This window comes from Urocitellus parryii, chromosome 2 (genome assembly GCF_045843805.1).
Source record: "Urocitellus parryii isolate mUroPar1 chromosome 2, mUroPar1.hap1, whole genome shotgun sequence".
NCBI lineage: Eukaryota > Metazoa > Chordata > Mammalia > Rodentia > Sciuridae > Urocitellus > Urocitellus parryii.
Genome location: NC_135532.1, coordinates 219,252,222 through 219,272,791, shown reverse-complemented (window position 1 = coordinate 219,272,791; position 20,570 = coordinate 219,252,222). Strand labels below are relative to the sequence as shown.

Genomic DNA, 20,570 nt, shown 5'->3' with positions numbered 1-20,570 from the left:
TGCCACAGAACAATGGGTGACTCTTATGTACAGTGTCAAGTGAAAAAAACAGGCAAAATTGAATACATGCTACATGATTGATACCATTTATATGAAATCAAAATTGGGCAAACTAATTTATAGGATTGCAAGTTAGAATATATAGTTGCTTTGAAATGGTCTAAATCAGAAAACTATACTACACGTAAATCAACAATGCCGTCAATAAAATCTGAACAATATAAAAAATAAAGAATTTAGAATAGTGGTTACCTTTGAGGAGAAGAGTAAGGGAAGCAGCTGGTGTTGTGGAAGGTGTGTTATATGAAAATGTAAAAAGCACTTATGATTTGCTTGTTTGTCCGTATCTGTTGTGTTGATAAGAAATGTATTTTTTGGGCTGGGGATGTGGCTCAAGTGGTAGCGCGCTCGCCTGGCATGCGTGCGGCCGGGGTTCGATCCTCAGCACCACATACCAACAAAGATGTTGTGTCCGCCGAGAACTAAAAAAATAAATATTAAAAATTAAAAAAAAAACCTTATTAGAAATGTATTTTTAAATAAAAATGTTTAACTGTCTTTTAATGACCTGTGTGGTGACTGTATAGTAGGAAACCGATATACTGTTGTAGAAAGCTATATAAAACCACTGAATTTCCAAGTGAAGTGCTTGATGTACCTGGAGGGCCCAGATTACAACAGCAGGGACCACTACTGCTTGGTATTATTGGTCTCCAAAGCCCATGTCTTAACACCTAACTTAAATTGGGTACTGACCCTAACATATTCTTTAACAACCTCATCTTGAGGAAAAGTCATTTGAGAAATGTGCTTTGAACACAAGAGAGAAAGATCTTGTCTAAAGATGGCCTGGGTCTGGGCACCTGGTCTTCCCTGGGTGTTTTACTTTGGAATTGAACTCATTATCCTAAAAGTACACCTGGGACCTCTTTACCTTTGTGTGATGGATGGCTCAGAGGTCATGAGTGCCTGTCTTCAGAAGACAGGATTTGATGAATAAACCCAAGAGAGTCGAAACTAAGAAGTGTCACTTAAGAAACTAAATGCTTTTTCTTTCTTTTTTTTTTTTCAGAACTTTTGCCTTTGGGTTACTTTTAAATATTTAAATTTTGAACACACACACACACACACACACACACAAAATTACACTATTTCTTTCATGGATCCGTGGCTAAAGAAAAAGAATTAGGGGGCTGGGGTTGTGGCTCAGTGATAGAGCGCTCGACTAGCATGGGCGGGATCCGGGTTCGATCCTCAGCACCACATAAAAATAAAGGCATTGTGTTGTGCCCATCTACACCTAAACAATAAATATTTAAAAAAAGAGAGAGAAGAAAAATAATTGGATATTGTTATTATTAAGTGTCTAAGCTTTTTAAAAATAACTTTTTGTGGAGTAATTTATATATTATATATTCATTTATTGACACATACAATTTAAAGATTTTCATAAACTTCTAGAACTGGGCAACAATCAATCACCATAATGCAGTTTTAGAACATGTCCTTCGCCTCAAAAAGCTTCTATTTGCTCATCTATAGCTAATCTCACTCCCACCCCCAGGTCTAAGCAACCACTGTTTTGCTTTCTGTTGCTCTAAATTTGACTTTTTTGCAGATGGAATCACACTGTCTCATCTATTATGTCTGATTTCTTTCACTTAGCATAATGTTTTCACGTTTTAGCATCTATCAATACTTCATTTCTTTTTGTTGTTGATTAATACCCCATTAGACCACTAATATACTCTAGTCCATCCTTATCCTCAGGGGACACCTTTGAAGACCCTCTAAGTGGATGCCTGAAACCCCAGTTAGTACTGAACACCAAATGCAAGCACTGCCATACCACAACAGTCAACCTGACAACTGAGATGGCCACTAAGTGACTAATGCGCAGGTAGCATATACAGCATGGACACACTGGACAAAGGGATGGTTCATATCAGAGCAAGACAGCATGAGATTTCATCACTCTACTCAGAACAGTACTACTAATAACAGTGCATGAAAGCACAACGCTAGAACAGAACTGAAAACTTACAAACTGTTTATTTGTGGAACTTTCCATTTAATATTTTTGGATTATGCTGGACTGCAGGTAGTTAAAACCATGGAACATAAAACCTTGAATGGGGGGGATTACTATACCACATTTCACATATCCATTCACCAGCTGATGCATATTTGGATTGTTTCCAGTTTCAGATTATGAATAGAGTTTCTGTGGACATCTGTTTAAATGTCTCTGTGTGGACAAATGTTTTCATTTCTCCTGGGTATATTCCTAGGAGTGGAGCTGCTAGGTTGTATGGTAAATTTTTCTATAACTTTTTTTTTTCAGAACTGGGGATAGAACCCAGGGGCACTTAACCACTGAATCACATTTCCAGTTCTTTTTATTTTTATTTTAAGACAGGGTCTCTAAATTGTCAGGGTCCTGCTAAATTGCTGGGGCTGGCTTTGAACTTATAGTCCTCCTGCTCAGCCTTTCAAGTTGCTGGGATTGCATGTATTTAACTTTTTAATGAATCTGCCATCTGTTTTCCAAGGTGGTTGTGCCATTTTATGTGCCCTCCAGCAATGTACAAAGGTTCTAGTTGATGCATATCCCTTCCAATATTTACTATTCATCTTTTAAATATTGTGACCTAGCAATCCCACTACTAAGTATTTACACAAAAGATTTGGAGTCAGTATATCAAGGTGATATCTGTATTCCCATGTTCAATGTAGAACTTTCACAATAGCCAAGTTATGAAATCAACTAGGTATCCATCAACAGATAGATGGATAAAGACAAGGTGACATATACATAATAGAATAGTATTCATCCTTAAAAAAGAAGGAAATTCTGTCATTTTCAACAACATGGATGGAACCAGAGAACATACATTATTTGAAATAAGCCAGACACAGAAAGACAAGCACTTTATGTTAATTTTTATACCAAGGAATCTAAAACAACTGAACAGAGGTCAAGTTTGGAAAAGCAGGGATACCATGGTCAAAGAATACAATGCCTCACAAGGAATAAGGGTGATGTATTGCACAGCAAGGGAAATGTAATTAATAATAGCATATTGTATATTTCAAATGGCTTATAGGATTCAGATGTTCTCACCATTAAAAATGACAAAAAAAAGGAAAGGAAAGAAAAATAAATAAATAGACTGCATTTTAGATTTGCCAACAATCCTCTTCTAAGGAAGTCAAAACCATTTTCAGTGTTTTAATATCCATTATTTTCATGATCATCAAAAGTGCATTGATGGGGGCTGGGGTTGTAGCACAGTGGTACAAGGCCCTGGGTTCAATTCTCAGCACTGCATATAAATAAATTAAATAAAGGCCCATCAACAACTAAAAGAAGTGCCTTGATCTTTCACTAGCAATTCTATAAAAATGAGTCACGCTGCATGATTCAGACTGCAGGAAGTGATAAATCCTCCCTCTGGTGTTTCTGTGAAGGACAATTTTCCTCTTGCTGGGATATAGCATCTTCCTATCACAGAAAAAAACAAACCGCTTAACCAATCAAACAAAAGCCCAGTTGATTGTTCAACACACAAAATCAAATAGTGGAAATCTCAGTAAATTCTGTAAATCAGCACAGCAGGGCTGCACCATAGAAACCAGCAGGAGCCGTGACAGATGGCCTGTGGTCAGTGCAAGTCAGTCTTGTGAAGGAAGCTGTCCCAGCCAGAGGAGAAGAGGCCAAGAAGAGGGACCTCTTATAAGATAGGGGTTCGGTTCTCAGAAGTGATGCTTTCTGTGACTGGGGTTTTCTCAGTGTGTCAAGGGATGAGTATGAGAGTCCACTGGAGCTTGGCTAAGTTCCTAAAAACTTGATGGAAACTCGAAGAGAATTCTAGACTTCTGCAGGATCCTCTATGAGATTAAGTGTCCTGGGTCTCCTTTCACATTTCCTTTTCATAGCCCATTCCCAAATGAAGTAAGCCTAAATCCTGTTACAAGATGCCAGTTCAGCAAGAACGAGGAGTCTTATGACCATGGTCACTTGCTGGCCCCCACGACACCTCTAAGCTCAAACTGATTTTCAAAGGCCTCACAGAAGAGAGTGGCCTTTTTGACAGCCTCATTCTTTTCTTCTGGAACTTCTTGGTCCATGCTCACATCTCCCCAATTCTCAAGTTATTTTCTGTCTAGAGGACACCAAAGCTACAGGTAGACTTACAAAAATGGTTCTCTTGCTTCTACTCCTAGCAACACATCAGCAGAAAGGCCCATGTGTCCACTAACAGCCATAGATAGGACAGGCCAAAGCAGTGTTTTCTAGCATCCATCAAGTGGGAAAGGAGCCAAATATTCATCAACAGGAGAATGAGAGAATGCTGTGTATTCACATGGAGTTCCATCAATCAGTGGATGAGCTATCCACAATTTCGCATTATAATACAGACAATTCTTACAAACATATTAGAGCAAGAAGCCAGAAACAAGAGCACATACCATTCGAATTCATCGATACCAAGTTCAAAATCAGCAAATCATATCTGCAGTGTTGGCGGGAGTGGAGATTTAGAAGGGAGAACTAGGGGTCATCCTAGGGAAATGGCTGTATTTATATGAGTGTCTTAACTTGCAAAAATCTACCAAGCTTATGACATCTGCAATTTTCTATCAGTGTATTATTATTCATTAAAGAGTTTACATTGAAAAACCAGCTTAGAAGGAAAAAGGAAGGCTTTATTGTTTTCATAATAATATTTATTTAAAAATTGCTATGAATTTTCTTCTAAGAAATCATATTTTTTTCAATATACTCTTCAAATAGACCTTTGGAATATAAAGAGAAATAGTGATCATGTATATAATTCCAGAGAGCAATTTTATGCCTTACTGTAACATCTATCTAAGATAGTCTCAAGTTCTTTTTTATGAAGCCCACCAGAATTTAATTCTGAGTCATGAAAAGCACGTTCCCTGGGCCTCTTGGCTTGGTGGGGGTGCACATTTCTAACTTTTGTAGGCTTCCTTGATAACAGGTATTCTGTTCTTTCATGAAGATTCCTTTACTGAAAATCTCTGTGCTCAGTGCAGAGGAACATTCCAGTGGGGAGAAAGGAGATGGGTGCCCTAGGGCCTGCTGGCCCATCTACAAGATGCTATCACTTTTTGGCCAATGACAAACATTTACAAAACAAATACCTATTTCCTTACTTGGAACAAAATTTCCTCTGAGTCAAGATAACTGGACTATATAGAAATCGAGTCTATGTGGGTGACAACGTAAGCACAATGCTGTCACCAAGGCAAAGTGGTCTCCCCTGTCAGAGCAAGCAGCCCAGCCCAGGGATGTGCAAAGGGACCATGGAGGCTATGAGAAATCCTGGCTTTTTTTTTTTTTAACTTGTAGATGGACACAATACCTTTATTTTATTTATTTATTTTTATGTGGTGCTGAGGATCGAACCCAGTGTTTCATATGTGCAAGATGAGCACTTTACCACTGAGCCCCAACCCCAACCTTGTTTTTTTTTAATCAAAAATTTATATGCTATCCAGTTATCATTAAATTAACATTCACCCAAAAGAAGTTTTGTCCAACCACAAAATGAGAGAAAATATTTGCCAACCATATGTCTGGTAAGGGTCTAGTATCCAAAATATGTAAAGAATTGTTAGGACTCAAAACGAGAGGGCAAATACCTGTTAGAAAATGGACAAAGGATTATAATACACATTACACCAAAGAAGATGCCCAAATGACCTAGAAGCCCATGAAAGATGCTCAACATCATGCGTTATTAGGGAAATACAAATCAAAACCAAGTCATACCCACAAGGACAGCTATCACCAGAAATGCAGGTGATGAAGGTCTTATTAAGGATAAGGAGGGCTGGGGATGTGGCTCAAGCGGTAGCGTGCTCGCCTAGCATGCGTGCGGCCCGGGTTCGATCCTCAGCACCACATACAAACAAAGATGTTGGGTCTGCCGATAACTAAAAAATAAATATTAAAAAATTATCTCTCTCTCTCTCTTTAAAAAAAAAAAAAAAGGATAAGCTGGAAATTTCCTACAGTGCTGGTGGGAATGTCAAGAGGGCAGCTGCCGTGGTGAACAGTTTGGCAGTTCCTTGATTAAACAGTTACCATGTGATCAGGCAATCCCACTGGAAAGTACATTACCAAAGGAAGTGAAGACATGTGTCCACACAAAAACTTGCATACAAATGATCCTGGGAGTATTGTTTGTAAGAGCTAAACATATGGATGAGTAAAATCTGGTATATACACACAATGGAATATTACTCAACACCTTTGCTTTTATGGGGGAAGGGAGGCTCAGACAGGAGGATTACAAGGTCAAGGCCAGACTCGGCAACTTAGTGAGGCCCTAAGCAACTTAGACTCTGTCTCAAAATAAAAAGTAAATAAAGACTGAGGATGAAGCTCAGATGTTAAGCGCCCCTGGGTTCAATCCCTGGTACCAAAACAAAATGAAAAGAAACGAATGAAGCACTGACACATGATACAGCACAGATGCAGCCTGACAACTGCCAAGTGAAAGAGCCCAACACAGAGACCACATATTGTATGTTTCCAGTTCCATGAAATGCCCAGCGCAGAGAATCCTACAGAAATAGAAAGTAGATCAGTGATTGACAGGGAATGGGAGAAGGGAGAAATGGAAGCCACTGCTAATGGGTAAGGGGTGACACATGATTATTATAGTATGTATGATATATAATATCACATATCCTCATAAAATATGTCTTAATCAGCCCCATGACAAGGTAAAAAGAAATGAAAAAGGCAGTAAAAAATTAAAAATAAGTCATTAAATCTTTTACTTTGAGCCTTAGTAAAGCATGTATTATATCTCAGATATTATCAACTGTATGTTTAAAATAACGTGATCATCAATACAGAATTTTACAGATTTTCATTAAACTTGATGATAAATGTTTAGCTGTTTTGTAATTCCTTCTTTAGTAGAAAAGTCCAAGAAGAAACATAACCCAGGGAAAACACTTTTTCCTCCTACCACAGTAAGACTGGTTAAAACTGACAAACAGGAAACAATGTGGCAACAAACTGAAAAGCATGCTTTCCCAGGCTGCCCCCCGAGAAAAGTGGCTGGAGAGTCGGAGATTATAGGCTGAAGCTAGGTTTGCTAGAGGGTCTGGTGAAAGGGCAGATGTTTCTAATGGGTTTCAGCTTGTGGTATTGGCAAGATTCTGCTTCAGATAACGAAGTTCATCAGCAGGATTACTTTTTGTGAGCCAGCAAAAGAAGGGTGTGTCAGAGAAGTCAGCCTCAACCATAAATTACTTCTCTAAAAAAGAAAGAAAAAACACACGCACTCTCTCTCTCTCTCTCTCTCTCTCTCTCTCTCAATAATGGTTAGGAGATTATATATATAATTATATATTATATATATAATCTCCTAACCATTATTGGAGTGGTATCCTTGGTGACTTTTTTTGTGCTGGGGATTGAACCCAGGGCCTCACACATGCTAGACAGATGCTCTTCCACTGAGCTACATTCCCAGTCATTTTTAAAATTTTTGAAACAAGATCTTGGTAAATTGCTGAGGCTGACCTCGAACTTGTGATCCTCCTGCCTCAACGCCTGCGTTGCTGGGACTACAGGTGAGCACCACCACGCCAGACTGGTTACAAATTTTGAACCGTTTCAGAGAAGAGAGATAGGGATGGCACCACATGGGCAGTCCAGGCACTGCATCAGTGTTAGGCCAGCTATTGCAGAAAAGGAATTGAATGGGAAAGAAAATTGGGAATGATGGAGCCTGGAGAACTGAGAAAGGTTGTCCCCAAGGGCAGCCACTGCTCAGATCTGCTGACTGGTTTTCTCCTCAGTACTGGGAATCGAACCTAGAGCCTCATTTGTATTAGGCAAGTACTCTACTGCGGGGCTACATTCCCAGCCCCAGTGACAATAACCGAGAGATGGGTCAACCTGGCTGCCCACCATCAGGTGAATACATAAGGAGAATGTGGCATCCATACACAGCGGAATGTCATTTGCCATCAAGAATGAAATCCAGTCATCTGCTGTAAAATGAATGGAATTGGAGGATGTTATGTTACGTGAAATAAGCCAGACGGGTGGGTAAGTAGCACATGTTCTTTCTCCTACGTGGAAGCTAAAAGTCAACCTGTGGGTCACATGGTGACTCCCAGGGATTCAGGGGGGCGGAGTAAAGGGAGTGTGGGTTCGGTTAGGGCTTGTGTGGAAATACCACACTGAACCCCACTTATATTCACAATTTATACCTGATAACCAAAAATAAGTGTGGAGCTTGGAAGTTTGGGACTTTATTTAGTTAATCCATGTAACCACAATGTCCAGTGAGGTCTCCAGAGCCCTGAACTTCAGCATCATGAATATCAGGCCGGCAGCACTTGTGATTCTGTAGCATGCCACAGCAAAAATGTCTGGTTTTCAGTACTTGCACTAAGCTGGCCCAATTTTAAGTAATTTTAGAAAACTACCACACAGTATATTTTAAATTCTGGAGTCTGGTGGCAGAATTCAGACTAGGTTTAGTTTCTTAATGGTGATTGGACTTGATTTTAATTCTCAGTAAAACTGATTTACTAAGAAAACTAAACAAAGGCAGTGTGATTATTTAATCTTCATCTCAATTAACACATGAAGCAGGCAGGGTAAGACTTCTAGTTCTGTTCTACAGAAACCCTGCAAAGAAGAAGATGAACTCAATTCCTTTCTCAAAGAAGCCCAGGTGTACTTGTTTTGAAGTTTGTTAAAAAAAAAAAAAAAAAAAAAAAAAACTTTAAACAGGTTAAAAAAACAATAAAATAAAAAGATTAAAACTGTCTTGAAAAAAAATAACCCTACGTTTGTTTAAATACAATAACAAAAAAATTGAAAGATCAAAAGATTACCAAAAAAAGGGGAGAAAAAAACAATAATTGATGTTGGCTTCTTTTAGGCAGAGAAAAGAGAAAACAGAAGGATGACTTTTACTTTACAATGTTTATTTTTCTATACTCTTTAGATTGTTAAAATATTTGCACAAACTTCCCCTTTTTAAAAATATTAATAGGTTATTCGGGCAGTGAGTTTGTAGGCCCATTTTGTTTTCTTTCCTATAATTTTTTTCTACATTCTGAAAAATAATATAATGTTAGAAGTGTTGAATATAAAAGAATCCTTGGGCTGGAGATGTGGCTCAGCGGTAGCGCGCTCGCCTGGCATGCGTGCGGCCCGGGTTCGATCCTCAGCACCACATACCAACAAAGATGTTGTGTCCGCCGAGAACTAAAAAATAAATATTAAAAAAAAAAAATTCTCTCTCTCTCTCTCTCCTCTCTCACTCTCTCTTTAAAAAAAAAAAAAAAAAAAAGAATCCTGGAAAAACTTTAACACAGGAACTAAGTCTAAGAACATCTTAGCCAAAACAGATGATTGTGATATATTCTTTTAAAATATTTATGTTAAGTAGAAATTTATGTAATATACTATACACAGGAAGACAACTATAAGGATAATTAAGTAAAAAACCTCAAGGAATCACTTTTGATCAACAAAAAGGAAAATACAAAATGATTTTATACCAGATACTTTAATTGGAAAATGTTATTTCATTCAAGTAACAAGCTTAAAGTAGTTACCAAGTAAAAATGTTAACCCTCCACAACCTATATATTCATACACACCACCCTTATATAAGTATCACATACATTTTTATCTTGTTCCAGAGAAATTCATATCTTCTTTATTGCTACTCATGTGTAAATTATTTAGTGTTTTGATTTTCTTGTCATGAGAAAAAAATGTTTTCAGAATGCTACTGAGCAACCAAATCAACGTTGGACAATGAGTTAAAATTGGGATTTAATATTTAAATTATTTTTGCAAAAGCAAAAATAGCTGCATTATGACTCTGTTTAAGTGGGAGGCAAGCATGGGTGACAGTCTATTAATAGGAATCACTTGAAATCTGATGAGGAGCGTGATGACGCTGAGTGAGCTCTGAAAGCTGGCCTTTCCTGATAACACCCTGTGTGGACACAGACCTCTTTGTCCTGGCACCTTTTCTGAAAAGGTCTGCGTGAGTGCACCAAAAAAGAATCACCCGGAGAAGAAAAAGTAAAAGCTGCGTTCTCAGCCTGCTAAGCAGAGGCAGCGCACGCAGTCCCCAGCCTCTGAGTATCCAGTGGAAGATGTCATGTCCTGCCGGGGCTGTCTCTAGGACACAAGCAGGGGTCTTGCAGCAGCCCCAGGGAACAGTGGGGCAGACCCCGGAGAGACCCAATTCATTTGGATGAGACGCACTCACTGCCCCCAGGAGGGTCACCACGAGGGAGCTGACCCTTACCACGGAGGCCGCCCCTTAGACCATCCCCTTCTCTAGATGGGTTTACCAGCCCGCCTCTGCCCTGTCCCCCTGGGCCATTTTCCTGGTGACCTTCTGACTCCTGGCACTGAAGATGGTAGGTCTGCGTTTCCTCCCCTTGCTCTTCCTCATCTGAATCCAGCTCAGACTCATCGTTGTAGAAATGAAGGGTGGCTTGCACTGGGAAACTGGCCAGCACCTTCTCCCCGGAACTCTGCAGGTATTCTTGACGCTTTGAAATGGGTAAATAAAGTCTAATATTTAAGAAACAAATACATCATTAATCAACCTGAAAACTGGCCTACACTACCAAGACTCTTTTCCCCAGAAGCGGCTAACTCCCCCATCTTCCTGTCTGATTTTGCCTTCCCTACATACAGCGGGTTTTAAGTTAGTAGAACATGAAACTGTGGCCCCCCTAGATAGAGGACTTGGTAATAAACCCCACACTAGATCAGAACTCTGAATGAGCAAATCAATTTTTAGACCTGAAAAGGTGCACTTCAACAAAGGGAATACGCTACTGAAAACACTGGATTCCAGAATTAATAGGCCCACTCTGATTAAATGGACAACTTGAGTCCTCTGGGATAATGGATGTCCCATTTAGGACCCAGGCCCCATTCCACCCCCATCTTTTGAACATGGAAAATGGAACCCTCTGGGCTCTGGAGGAAACTTTCCTCTGAAATTCTGATCCATGGAAGCAGCTAATTTTCCAAATGTTACTGTAAGAGAACCTGGAGGGGTGGATCCCTGGCTTAGACAAAATAGAAAAGATGTGCTTAGGGGGAAAAAAGAGAGAAAAAAAAAAGCTTGAATATATAAAAATAGATTCCAGGTATTGTGGGATTTGGGATTCAAGTTATACACATTTTAAATATCCCCCATAATCTCTTGTCCTTGTATTTCTCATTTATTAATTTTCATGCTTGGTTCCCTGCAAACTTCTCAGGAAGGGTCTTGACTGATTCCTGCTGATTTCAACATCCCCTTCTAGACAGAAGAGCAAAGGCATGGTGTGCCATATAACATAGGGCATGGTGCACACCTGTGATCCCAGCACCTGGAGAGGCTGAGACAGGAGCATTGCAAGTTCAAGGACAGCCTGGGCAACCTAGTGAAAGCCTGTCTCAAAAATTAAAAACAAAAAAACATTCTGGCGATGTAGCTCAGGGATAAAGAGCCCCTGGGTTCTATCTCTAGTACTGCCAAAAATAAAAAAAGAAAAGAAAAAAACATGACAATTTTAACTTTTAAAATTTCCAATAGACCAGTGGTTCTCGACCTCCAGGGCATGTCTGACAATATCTGGGGGCATTTTTGGTTATCACAATTGAAAAAAAGAAAGCTATTTATATTTAATGGGCAGAGGCCAGGAATACTATTAAAGATCCCATAAAGCCCTGGACAGCCCCAGAACATGGGATTATCTAGCCCAAAGTGTCCACAGTCCTGAGCTAAGAGACTGTGCAACAGAGAGGGTGCATATGGTCTGTACTTCTAGGACAGAATATAAGCAGAGTTCAGTTTGGGGGCATATTAAAAATTAGGTGTTTATGCTGAAGTATTTGCAGGTGAATTTGTAGGATATCCAGGTTTGCTTTAAAATATGTCAACAACAACATAAATAGTTTGGAGAGATGGTAATGTGATCAGGTTAGAAGAATGTTGATAAAAATTATGAAGGCTGGAGATGGGTGCATGGGTCTTCTGCCATTTCTGTGTGTGTTTAAAAAAAAAATGTTTTTTTTTTTGTATTGGGGATTGAACCCCTAGGTGTCTTACCACTGAGCTACATCTCCAGCCCATCTTTTAAATTTTGAGACTGAGTCTCCCTATAACGCCCAGGTTAACCTGGAACTTGCTTCAGCCTCCTGAGTTGCTGGGATTATAGATGTTCACTACTGTGCCTGGCTGTTTGAAATTTTCTATAATAAAAGTCTAAAATAAAATGAAATACAAATGAAATAATTGTATATCCAGTTTGAAACACACAGTTATATTGATGCAGCTCATGTATTACAACTCGCAGCATTTTCAGCAAATCAAAAATCTGGGAGTCCCAGCAGCACCCATGATTGCAGGCCTGGGATATGGTAAAGTGATCCTTGCAGGGAACGCAGTAGGGTGTGACTCTCAACCCCAGCTGCACACTAGGATCAGCTGGAGAGCCTGTAAAAATGCAAATGCTGGGCCTCTCCCTAGCACAGGTGCATCAGCATGTGGGGAGCCATCCAAGCAACTGGATTTTCAAAAACTTCTCCAGGGATTCTATGAGGATTGAAAACCATGGATGTAGAGGACACTTAGAAACATTCCTTCTGTGCCCCACGCCCAGTGAGAAGGAATGTTTCTAAGTGTCCTTTACATCCTGTAATCCTAGCGGCCTGTAATCCTAGTGGCTCAGGAGGCTGAGGCAGGAGGATCCTGATTTCAAACAAAGCCTTAGCAAAAGTGAGGCGCTGAACAACTCAGTGAGACCCTGTCTCTAAATAAAATACAAAATAGGGCTGGGGATGTGGCTCTGAGTTCAATCCCTGGTACCTCCCCCTCAAAGGAAACATTTCCTCTTCTAAAACCACACTAACCAGTCTGATGGGCTCTCAGGTTCATCTCTAGAAAAGAGTGTCTTTGGGTCATATTGAAGTTTTCCAGCCTTCCAGGGTAACCAGGGGCAAAAGCACCCTGAGGATGGCTGGAAGAATAGGGTTGGTCTTCTCTGATGAAGGAAGTGAGAGATGGAGAGAGAAAGGCTAAGAGAGGAAGAGAGAGACAGATAGATAAAAATCCAGAACATGAGCCACTTGCCTAAAAATGAATGAAATGTAAGTGGGAAACAGCCAGGACCAGGACCAGGAACAGACAATCAAGAGCTACTGGAGGAAAATGCTCTCACATGCACACCCAGTACCCAGTATCTGCCCCATAGGCAATGCACACATTTTGAAGATCTACTTTGCACTAGACAATATATTAGCTTATATACCAGGAGAGAAATAAAATATATTTCAACGTCTATGCAAATAACTACCTATGCATATGTAATTCATATATAATTAAATTTAATGCAAAGCATAATATGTGACAGGAAGCATAAAGAACAGAGAGAGGTCAATTCTGCCTTGCAAATGAAGCAATAAGTCAATGAATGAATATGTGAATAGATTCCAGAAATCTAACAAAATATCCTTGAGATTCCTTGAATAAGAAAACTAAATAATATTGGAGAATATATTGAATTCCTTTCTACTTCTTTGGAGTGTACACAGTTAAAGATACTAATGTGTATTAATGCTTATGTTAAAAGAAAATGATACATTTCTTACTGTGAAGTCTATATTACCTGACAGGATGCTGAAACCCAAAGGCCCCCTTCAATCTCCAAGTCTGTTGTTTCTCCCCAGGCTCACACTGTAAAGACAGACACATACATACACAGAAACAATTAAGGAGCCATTGAAGTTTTTAAAGAAAAATAGAGGTAGTCTGCTGTCAGTACCAATTTCAAACATCTTAGCAATATCAGATAGTTCCTTCTACCACAATGTCCCAGGCATTGTAAGGGCTTCTAACCATGGAGAATACAGACTCAGGATCTTAGCACAGATGTTTTGCAATCTAATGGAGAAAAATACATGTGTATACAAATAACTATGGTATAGCGCAAACCACTGCAACACATTCCTGATTCAACACAGGGAAAGGGACCAGATAAGGGCTCTGGGGCCTAGCAGGGATATCCTTGGCACATGGGTGAGAATTCTGCAGAGTGGAGCATCATAGTCAGAGAGACAGGAAGATAGAGGACTCAGATGGGAGAGCCCTGAGTGAAATGAATGAGACATTTGTGATTGTCACAGGGGTCTGATGCGAGGCTGAGTCCTGATCCTAGACTCTTTTAAAACCCACTATTAACTTTGGGTTTGGTCCTGCAGACTGATTTTTTGAGCTGGGGAGGTCAACAATCAAATTTGTATTTTAAGGATAATGATGGCCGCTGAGAGCTGTGCATGGGATGGTTTGAAGTAAGGGCGTGGAGGCACCAGTCTGGGTAGGAGATGGTAAAGATTTGAACAGAAGTTAACAGCCAGGGGGAGGGAGGGAAAGCCAACTGGAGAACACCACAGGCCCTCAGCACCATGCAAAGGGCCTGTGATCACCTGCATATCAGAAACTGCAGAGAGGGAAGCTCATCTGAGACAAGGCAACTAAGGACAATGTTAATGAACAACAGACATGCAGAGAGCCAGGCAAGTCCATGCTGACTGCTGACCAGGAAGTGACGTGATGGTCCACTCTGCCCGTCCAGGGTGGCACCCCTTCTAACCAAACTCCTGATGGTGCTGGACCCAAGTGGATTTGCCCTGACACATAGCCAGGTTATCCAAAGGTCTAAAGGGCCAGGAGTCACTATGTGATCTCAGGTCTCTGAAAGCTTAATCACTTTTGAAAAGTGGGATGTGAGGCATTCTGGGATGGACCAGTCTGGGGTGATTTGAAAATGGGCTGAAGAGTGGTAAATCAGAAACCCCAAGTTTTTGGACTCCAAAAATATCAGTGATAATCGGATTAGGAATGCGAAAAAACTGCTCTGGCATTGCAAAGAAGGACTTTGAGGATTTTGAAACTGTCAATTTTCATGCCATTCCTTCCTGTGGAATCTTGGGGTGTGTGTGTGTGTGTGTGTGTGTGTGTGTGTGTGTGTACATATGTGAGGAAACTGGCCTGCTGGATACCTCTGAAGACATTACAGCTTATCCAGTCCTATTTTTATAATAAACTGTGATTAGCTGAGGGAAGAAAAATAAAGCTTTGTGGAATAAAATCTTATGCATGCTTTGGAGGCTACAGGAATTACTTCTGTGTTAAGCTGTGTGGTGATTATAAATTATACCTAATCAACCAGGCACACCCTTCCACTACAAGCAATCCTGTCCTGCTGAGCAGAACTCCATGCCCTGGGATGAGACAGGGTACACACAACAATGCAATTTGGATGCACAGTGGAAAGCATTCCAGATAGCTCCCTTAAAAAATCTGATTCTGACTAGACTCTGAAATGTACAATGTACCTACATAAAATTTAAGAACTGTGCCCCACAAACATATACAGCTTTTAAAATACTAGTGTTAAAAGATTCTGATTATTTTCCAAAAGATTTTATTCAAGATCCTTTCTCACTGAGGGAAGAGACTCAATATTCACATGTTGATAATTAATGGGAACAGAAATGTACACAAGTTAAACAGTGTGTTCAAGGTATGGGTGTTTTCTGAAAATCCAGACAGTAGATTCCAGCAGAGACTTTTGGATAGTGACATGAGCCCCCGACCAGCTACAGCTAAGTGTGGCGAGCCTGGAAGATAGGGCCCTTTCAAGGAACCACCTCTGACATCTCCCAGAAATCACCTCCCGGGCAGTGTGGCCAAGTCGCCAGGAAGTAAAAGCAATAGAGGTCAAGAAGGGATTAGCTGGGGGATGCGGGTGCAGCCCAGTGGAAAGCACCTGCTTAGCATAGGGAAGGCCCCGGATTCCATCCCAGCACCAAAAACCTTTTTAAACATTTAGACTGTCTTTCACTGTCTACATGGTCCGGAGGTAGGAGCCCTACGGCCACCACGTGAGGGCAACTCCACTGCTGAAGGCACAAGTCCTTGAGGCCTTCCCTCAAATCCAGATTTTATTCTAATTTGGATCTCCGTGTGGGCAGCTCGGCCTTAGGTCACCGGGCCTCACCCCAGGCTCCTGACCCCTTCCACTCCCAGATAGACTAAACAGGGCCCAGAGCCCAGGAATTCTCCTGCGTTGTCGGGAGAGGAGCCATTGACAAGAACTGTTCCCCTAACGTTCCCCGAAGGGCCCCTCGGATGAGCAGCGGGTACCCTGAGCCTAGGTCTTGGTAGGTCCTGATGCTCTGTCAGTCCTTTCTGCTCCTCAATTGAGATCTGCAAAGGGCTGAGCGAGGGTGGTGGGGGTGGGGGTGGGGGGGTTGGGGGAACTTTGTAGCCGGCAAAGTCTACAGCCCAAGGAACTTCTTCCACCTCCATCCAGATCCAAGGACCAACTGCTTCATCCAGTGTGACAGTCAACTAGAGTTGCTGCGGCTGAACATTTCTCTGCAAGGTAGTCTTTACTTTCGTCACAAAGGGGAGGGGGACCTACTGCCATTAGGCAATGTGCTACAGTATTTTTTAAAAATTAATTTTACTTTTTTTGGTACGGGAGATTGAACCCAGTTGCGTTTTACTACTGACCTATGTTTCCAGTCCTTTTTTCTTTTTTTTTTTTTTTTTTAATTTTAAGACAGAGTATCGCAAAATTACTGAGGCTGGCCTTGAACTTGCAATCCTCCTGCCTCAGCCTCCTGAGTTGGGAGGATTGCTGGGATTACAGGCGTGAGCCACTACATCCTGTGTGCTATTATATTTTTATTTTATTCTTGCAAACAACAAATATGGTACACATATATTTCGTTTAAAAGGAAATTGAATGTAATTATAAACAGATTTTCTCTCCTTTAAAATACTTCTTTAAAAAACTTGTTTGAAGGCAAAAGAAGGAACTATTTTCCATTATTAGATATTGCATTTAAGAATAATTTAGTAATCCTCAGCACCACATAAAAATAATAAATAAAAATAGAGGTATTGTGTCCATCTACAACTAAAAATTATATATATATATATATATATATATATATATATATATATATATTAAAAAGAGAATAATTTAGGCTAGCTGGGTGTAGTGGCTCCCACCTGTAATCCCAGCAAGTCAGGAGTCTGGGGCAGGCAGATAGTGAATTCAAAGTTAGTCTCAGCAACTTAGTGAGGCCCTGTCTCAAAATAAAAATAAAATAAAATAAATGGCTAGAAGATATGGCTCGGTGGTTACTTCTCAGTATTTAAAAAATAGGCTTAAAAATTATACCACTTATTAATTTGTTATAGATTTTATTTGCTTGATTCTTTAATTAATAATAACTGAATTAAAACTTCTAGTATTCAGATTAGTTAAATAAAGTAGACTAAATATTAAAATATGGTGAAGGTCTATTTTCTCACACCCAAGTTTTCTTACCAGACTACAGATAACTAAATATTAAGCCATATACCACATATGTTATGTAAATCAAATACACAGTTCTTCCTAGCCAGATTAACTCTTACAATGTTTTAAAAGCCATCCAATTAGGGCCCAGTGTGTGGCCTAGAGAGTGCTCGCCTAGCAAGCACAAGCACAAGGCCCTGGGTTGAATCCCCAGCACCAAAAATAAATAAATAAATAAATAAATAAATAAATAAGCAAACCATCAAGTTACATTTTAAAATATAGCAAATGAAAGGAAGTCATTACTTCAATAAGAATAAAAGCAATTTAGTTACCAAGCTAACAAAAAAAAAAAAAAGTAGTGGCAATTAATCTTTGTTCACAAAGCCCCTCTGTTGAGTGTATTTGCTCTGACAACATGAGTTATCCCAGGAGTGCTTGTAGATTGGGTGGAAAGTACTTCAGAAAGGGCCAGACGGTGGGTGGGGGCTTTTAGCTGCACCTTCTGGACACTCCATTTGAAGCTCTGTCCTTATTTGCTCTGTGGCAAATAATGCATTAATGGTATGACACTCAATTTTTCTCTATGGTCGCAGCCTTCTCCCCTCCCCTTCCTACCTCCAGATTTGCAGAAACCCAAACATGGAAGAAACACCTTTTAATTCCCAAGAAAGTGATGTGCCATAAGGGCTTTGCTTTTCAAGAAAGGATAAGCAACCAGGAGCCCGATCTGTATGTAACTCAGGTCTGGTTAACACCTGACTCACACAGACTCCAATTTCCAGCCCTTGAGGCATCTCTAGGTTAGATGACCAAGGGAGGGGCAGAGGAAGAGACCGTTGGAGGTCCTTTCATTTTAGAGAAGTGCCACTTTCTGCCTGGACTGATTACTTAGAACATCCACACTTAACCTTACCAGGCTTCCAGTTCTGGTCAGTTCTGCATCTGCTGGAGTCAGTGTCCAGGGTCTCCATGGTGTTGGGCTAGAACTGGAAAGCAAGTACAAGGAGAGAATGAATCCCAGGCTCCTCGGCCCCCAGTGCTGGGGATTCGGCTGTCCTTTAAATACCATGAGAGTTGTTATCTAGTGTCTGGGTCAGCCTAGGGTTGGATCAGTGCTACTTATGTGTTTCTCTCCTGTGTATTTCTCAGTTTTCTGCCTTCAGTTAGACTCTGGGAAAGTAAAGGAAACACATGAGTTGAAGGATTTCTGACTCAGTTAATCCTGGCTGGATTCTTTAGCTCAGGATTTTCCCACTATAGCTGGCTACTTTGTCACTAGTTTCAACTGCACCTCCTCATTGAAGGATCTTGATTCTCAGAGTTGGTTCTACAGAGTTCTAGAATGACACAAAGGAGATCTGTTTCTCCACTCAGGCTGCCTGGCCTACCCAACCCCATTCCTACTTCCTCAGCTGATCTGATTTCCTTAAATTTTATTACTTTAAAAAGGGCTGGTGCCCAAGGATGGCCAACGCTAAGCCCTGGGCACAGGGAAAACAAAGACTATCACCTTGTGACAGCCAAAGTGCAGGGGATCCCTTTGCAAAGTTCGTTTAGGGGCCCAAGACGTCAGTATTTCCCAGCTCAGTGACTTATAGATCTTCTGGGAACGCAAACGTAGGTCCATTTCCTGGCCAGGTACCTTCTGGGCCTCTGTACTTCAGAATTGTGCCTTGGGACCCACAGAGCGTAGTAGCCCTCTAGGTCTCCGGCTAAAGATCTTGCTCAGCGTCACCGTCGAGCTTGGGGACTCCGCCCGGGCAGGGGGTTGGGGGGCTCAGCGACGCCAGAGCATTCAGCTTGCTGCTCTCGGAGTTTAAACGAGGCGCGTGCCTCTCCACGCGTTCACCCGGGTCGCGGGACACTCTCACCTCTCGGGCCCGTGTGGCGACGACGGCCTCCGGGAATCGTTCCCAGGACAGTGACAGACGCGCCCCGGCCCCTCCCAGGCTCCGGCAGCCGGCTCGGGTCTCATGGTGCAGGCGGAGCTCGCGCCCTCCAGCGGCGCCAGCGACAGGACCGCGTCGATCCGCCTGGACGAGCGCACTCACCTACTCGCGCCCTTCGCGCCAGGTTTAAAAACGGGGGCGGGGCGGGGACCGGACAAGGGAAATCTCGGAGAGGGGAGAAAGGAGACGGCAGAAGTCCCGCGAAGGGACAGAGGAAGCAAGGACGGGGTGGGGACAAGAAAAGCTCAAGGGAGGGCGCCTAGTGGTCAAGTGGTGGCGGCAGGGTGTGGGTCAAGCAGGGGATTCGGGAAGCCCAGGGCAAAGGTGGGGAGGGGACAAAGGAAAACCGGGGAGGGGGCTCTAGGGGCGGGGCGGGGGCAAGGAAGCTCAGGGAGGGGACCGTGCGGCGGGAAGTGACACGGGAAGCCGGGAGAGGGAGGGCAAGGCTAACGTTTCCTCTGGGCGCACCCCCTCCGGGACTGGGGATGATAGGCGCTTGCCGGGCTGGGGGTTCCCTCCAGGTACGAGAAGAGAAGGGTCCCTGCTTCGCCTTTCAGGGGTCCCCAGAGACCCTCGGGTTCTGACCCGCGAGCATCTAGCCCCTAGATTTCCGGAGAATCTCAGTTCCACCCTTTGAAGGCGGCGGCGGGGTTGGGGGACAGCTGTAGAACCTGGGGACCCGCGTGAACCTGCCCTGTCCTCAGTGCTGAATCGTGGATGTCTAGGACGCCCAGACGTGGGTGCTCGAACCTGCGGCCAAGGGAGGGCGCGCCACGCTCCCAGGTGACCGAGAGCCGCAGAGGAGACCCCGCAAGATGAGGATGTCCCATCAGAGCAGCCTTCCTAACGTTGGGAGCCTTGGAAAATAAAGTGGCTTTCCTATGGGACTTGTTGGGGAGGTCGGTGGGATTTTTCTCCGGTGAGCCCCGGGCTGGGCCCACAGGTGCCTCCGCGTGCGGACACATCGCCAGCTCGGGACCCCAGGGAGCGAACCTGGGGACATTCCCAGGGGCGCGCGCGCGCCGCAGTGACAGCCACCGCGGCCCGCGCAGGGTGAAGGTTGGAGGACCGCTCCGCGAAGTGCCTTGCCACTCCACACTGTCGGCGCGGGAGAGCGCGAGCGCGGGACTCCCGGGTTCCTTGCTGCACCGGGAACCGCTCTGCAGTGCGCCCGCGAGGTTGCGTGGGAGAACTGGAACCTAGTTGGCA

General features: G+C 42.4%; 1 protein-coding gene across 1 annotated transcript; it reads right to left on the bottom strand.

Moving 5' to 3' along the window:
• Nucleotides 1–9,654: 9,654 nt before the first annotated feature.
• Nucleotides 9,655–19,438, bottom strand: Ripply3 (ripply transcriptional repressor 3). Its single transcript, XM_077795052.1, has 4 exons — nucleotides 19,284–19,438; nucleotides 18,326–18,398; nucleotides 13,702–13,769; nucleotides 9,655–10,609 (listed from the first exon to the last, which is right to left on the bottom strand). Exons 1-4 carry the CDS (start codon nucleotides 19,385–19,387, stop codon nucleotides 10,276–10,278), a joined length of 579 nt encoding a protein of 192 aa, XP_077651178.1. The 5' UTR covers nucleotides 19,388–19,438; the 3' UTR covers nucleotides 9,655–10,275.
• Between the last annotated feature and the right edge of the window lie 1,132 nt (nucleotides 19,439–20,570).

Coding starts and splice junctions, on each gene's coding strand:
- Ripply3 (XM_077795052.1), bottom strand. CDS start 19,387: ATGAGACCCGAGCCGGCTGCCGGAGCCTGGGAGGGGCCGGGGCGCGTC. Junction 18,399..19,283: donor TCGCCACACGGGCCCGAGAG/GTGAGAGTGTCC, acceptor CTTGCTTTCCAG/TTCTAGCCCAACACCATGGA. Junction 13,770..18,325: donor TGACCAGAACTGGAAGCCTG/GTAAGGTTAAGT, acceptor CTGTCTTTACAG/TGTGAGCCTGGGGAGAAACA.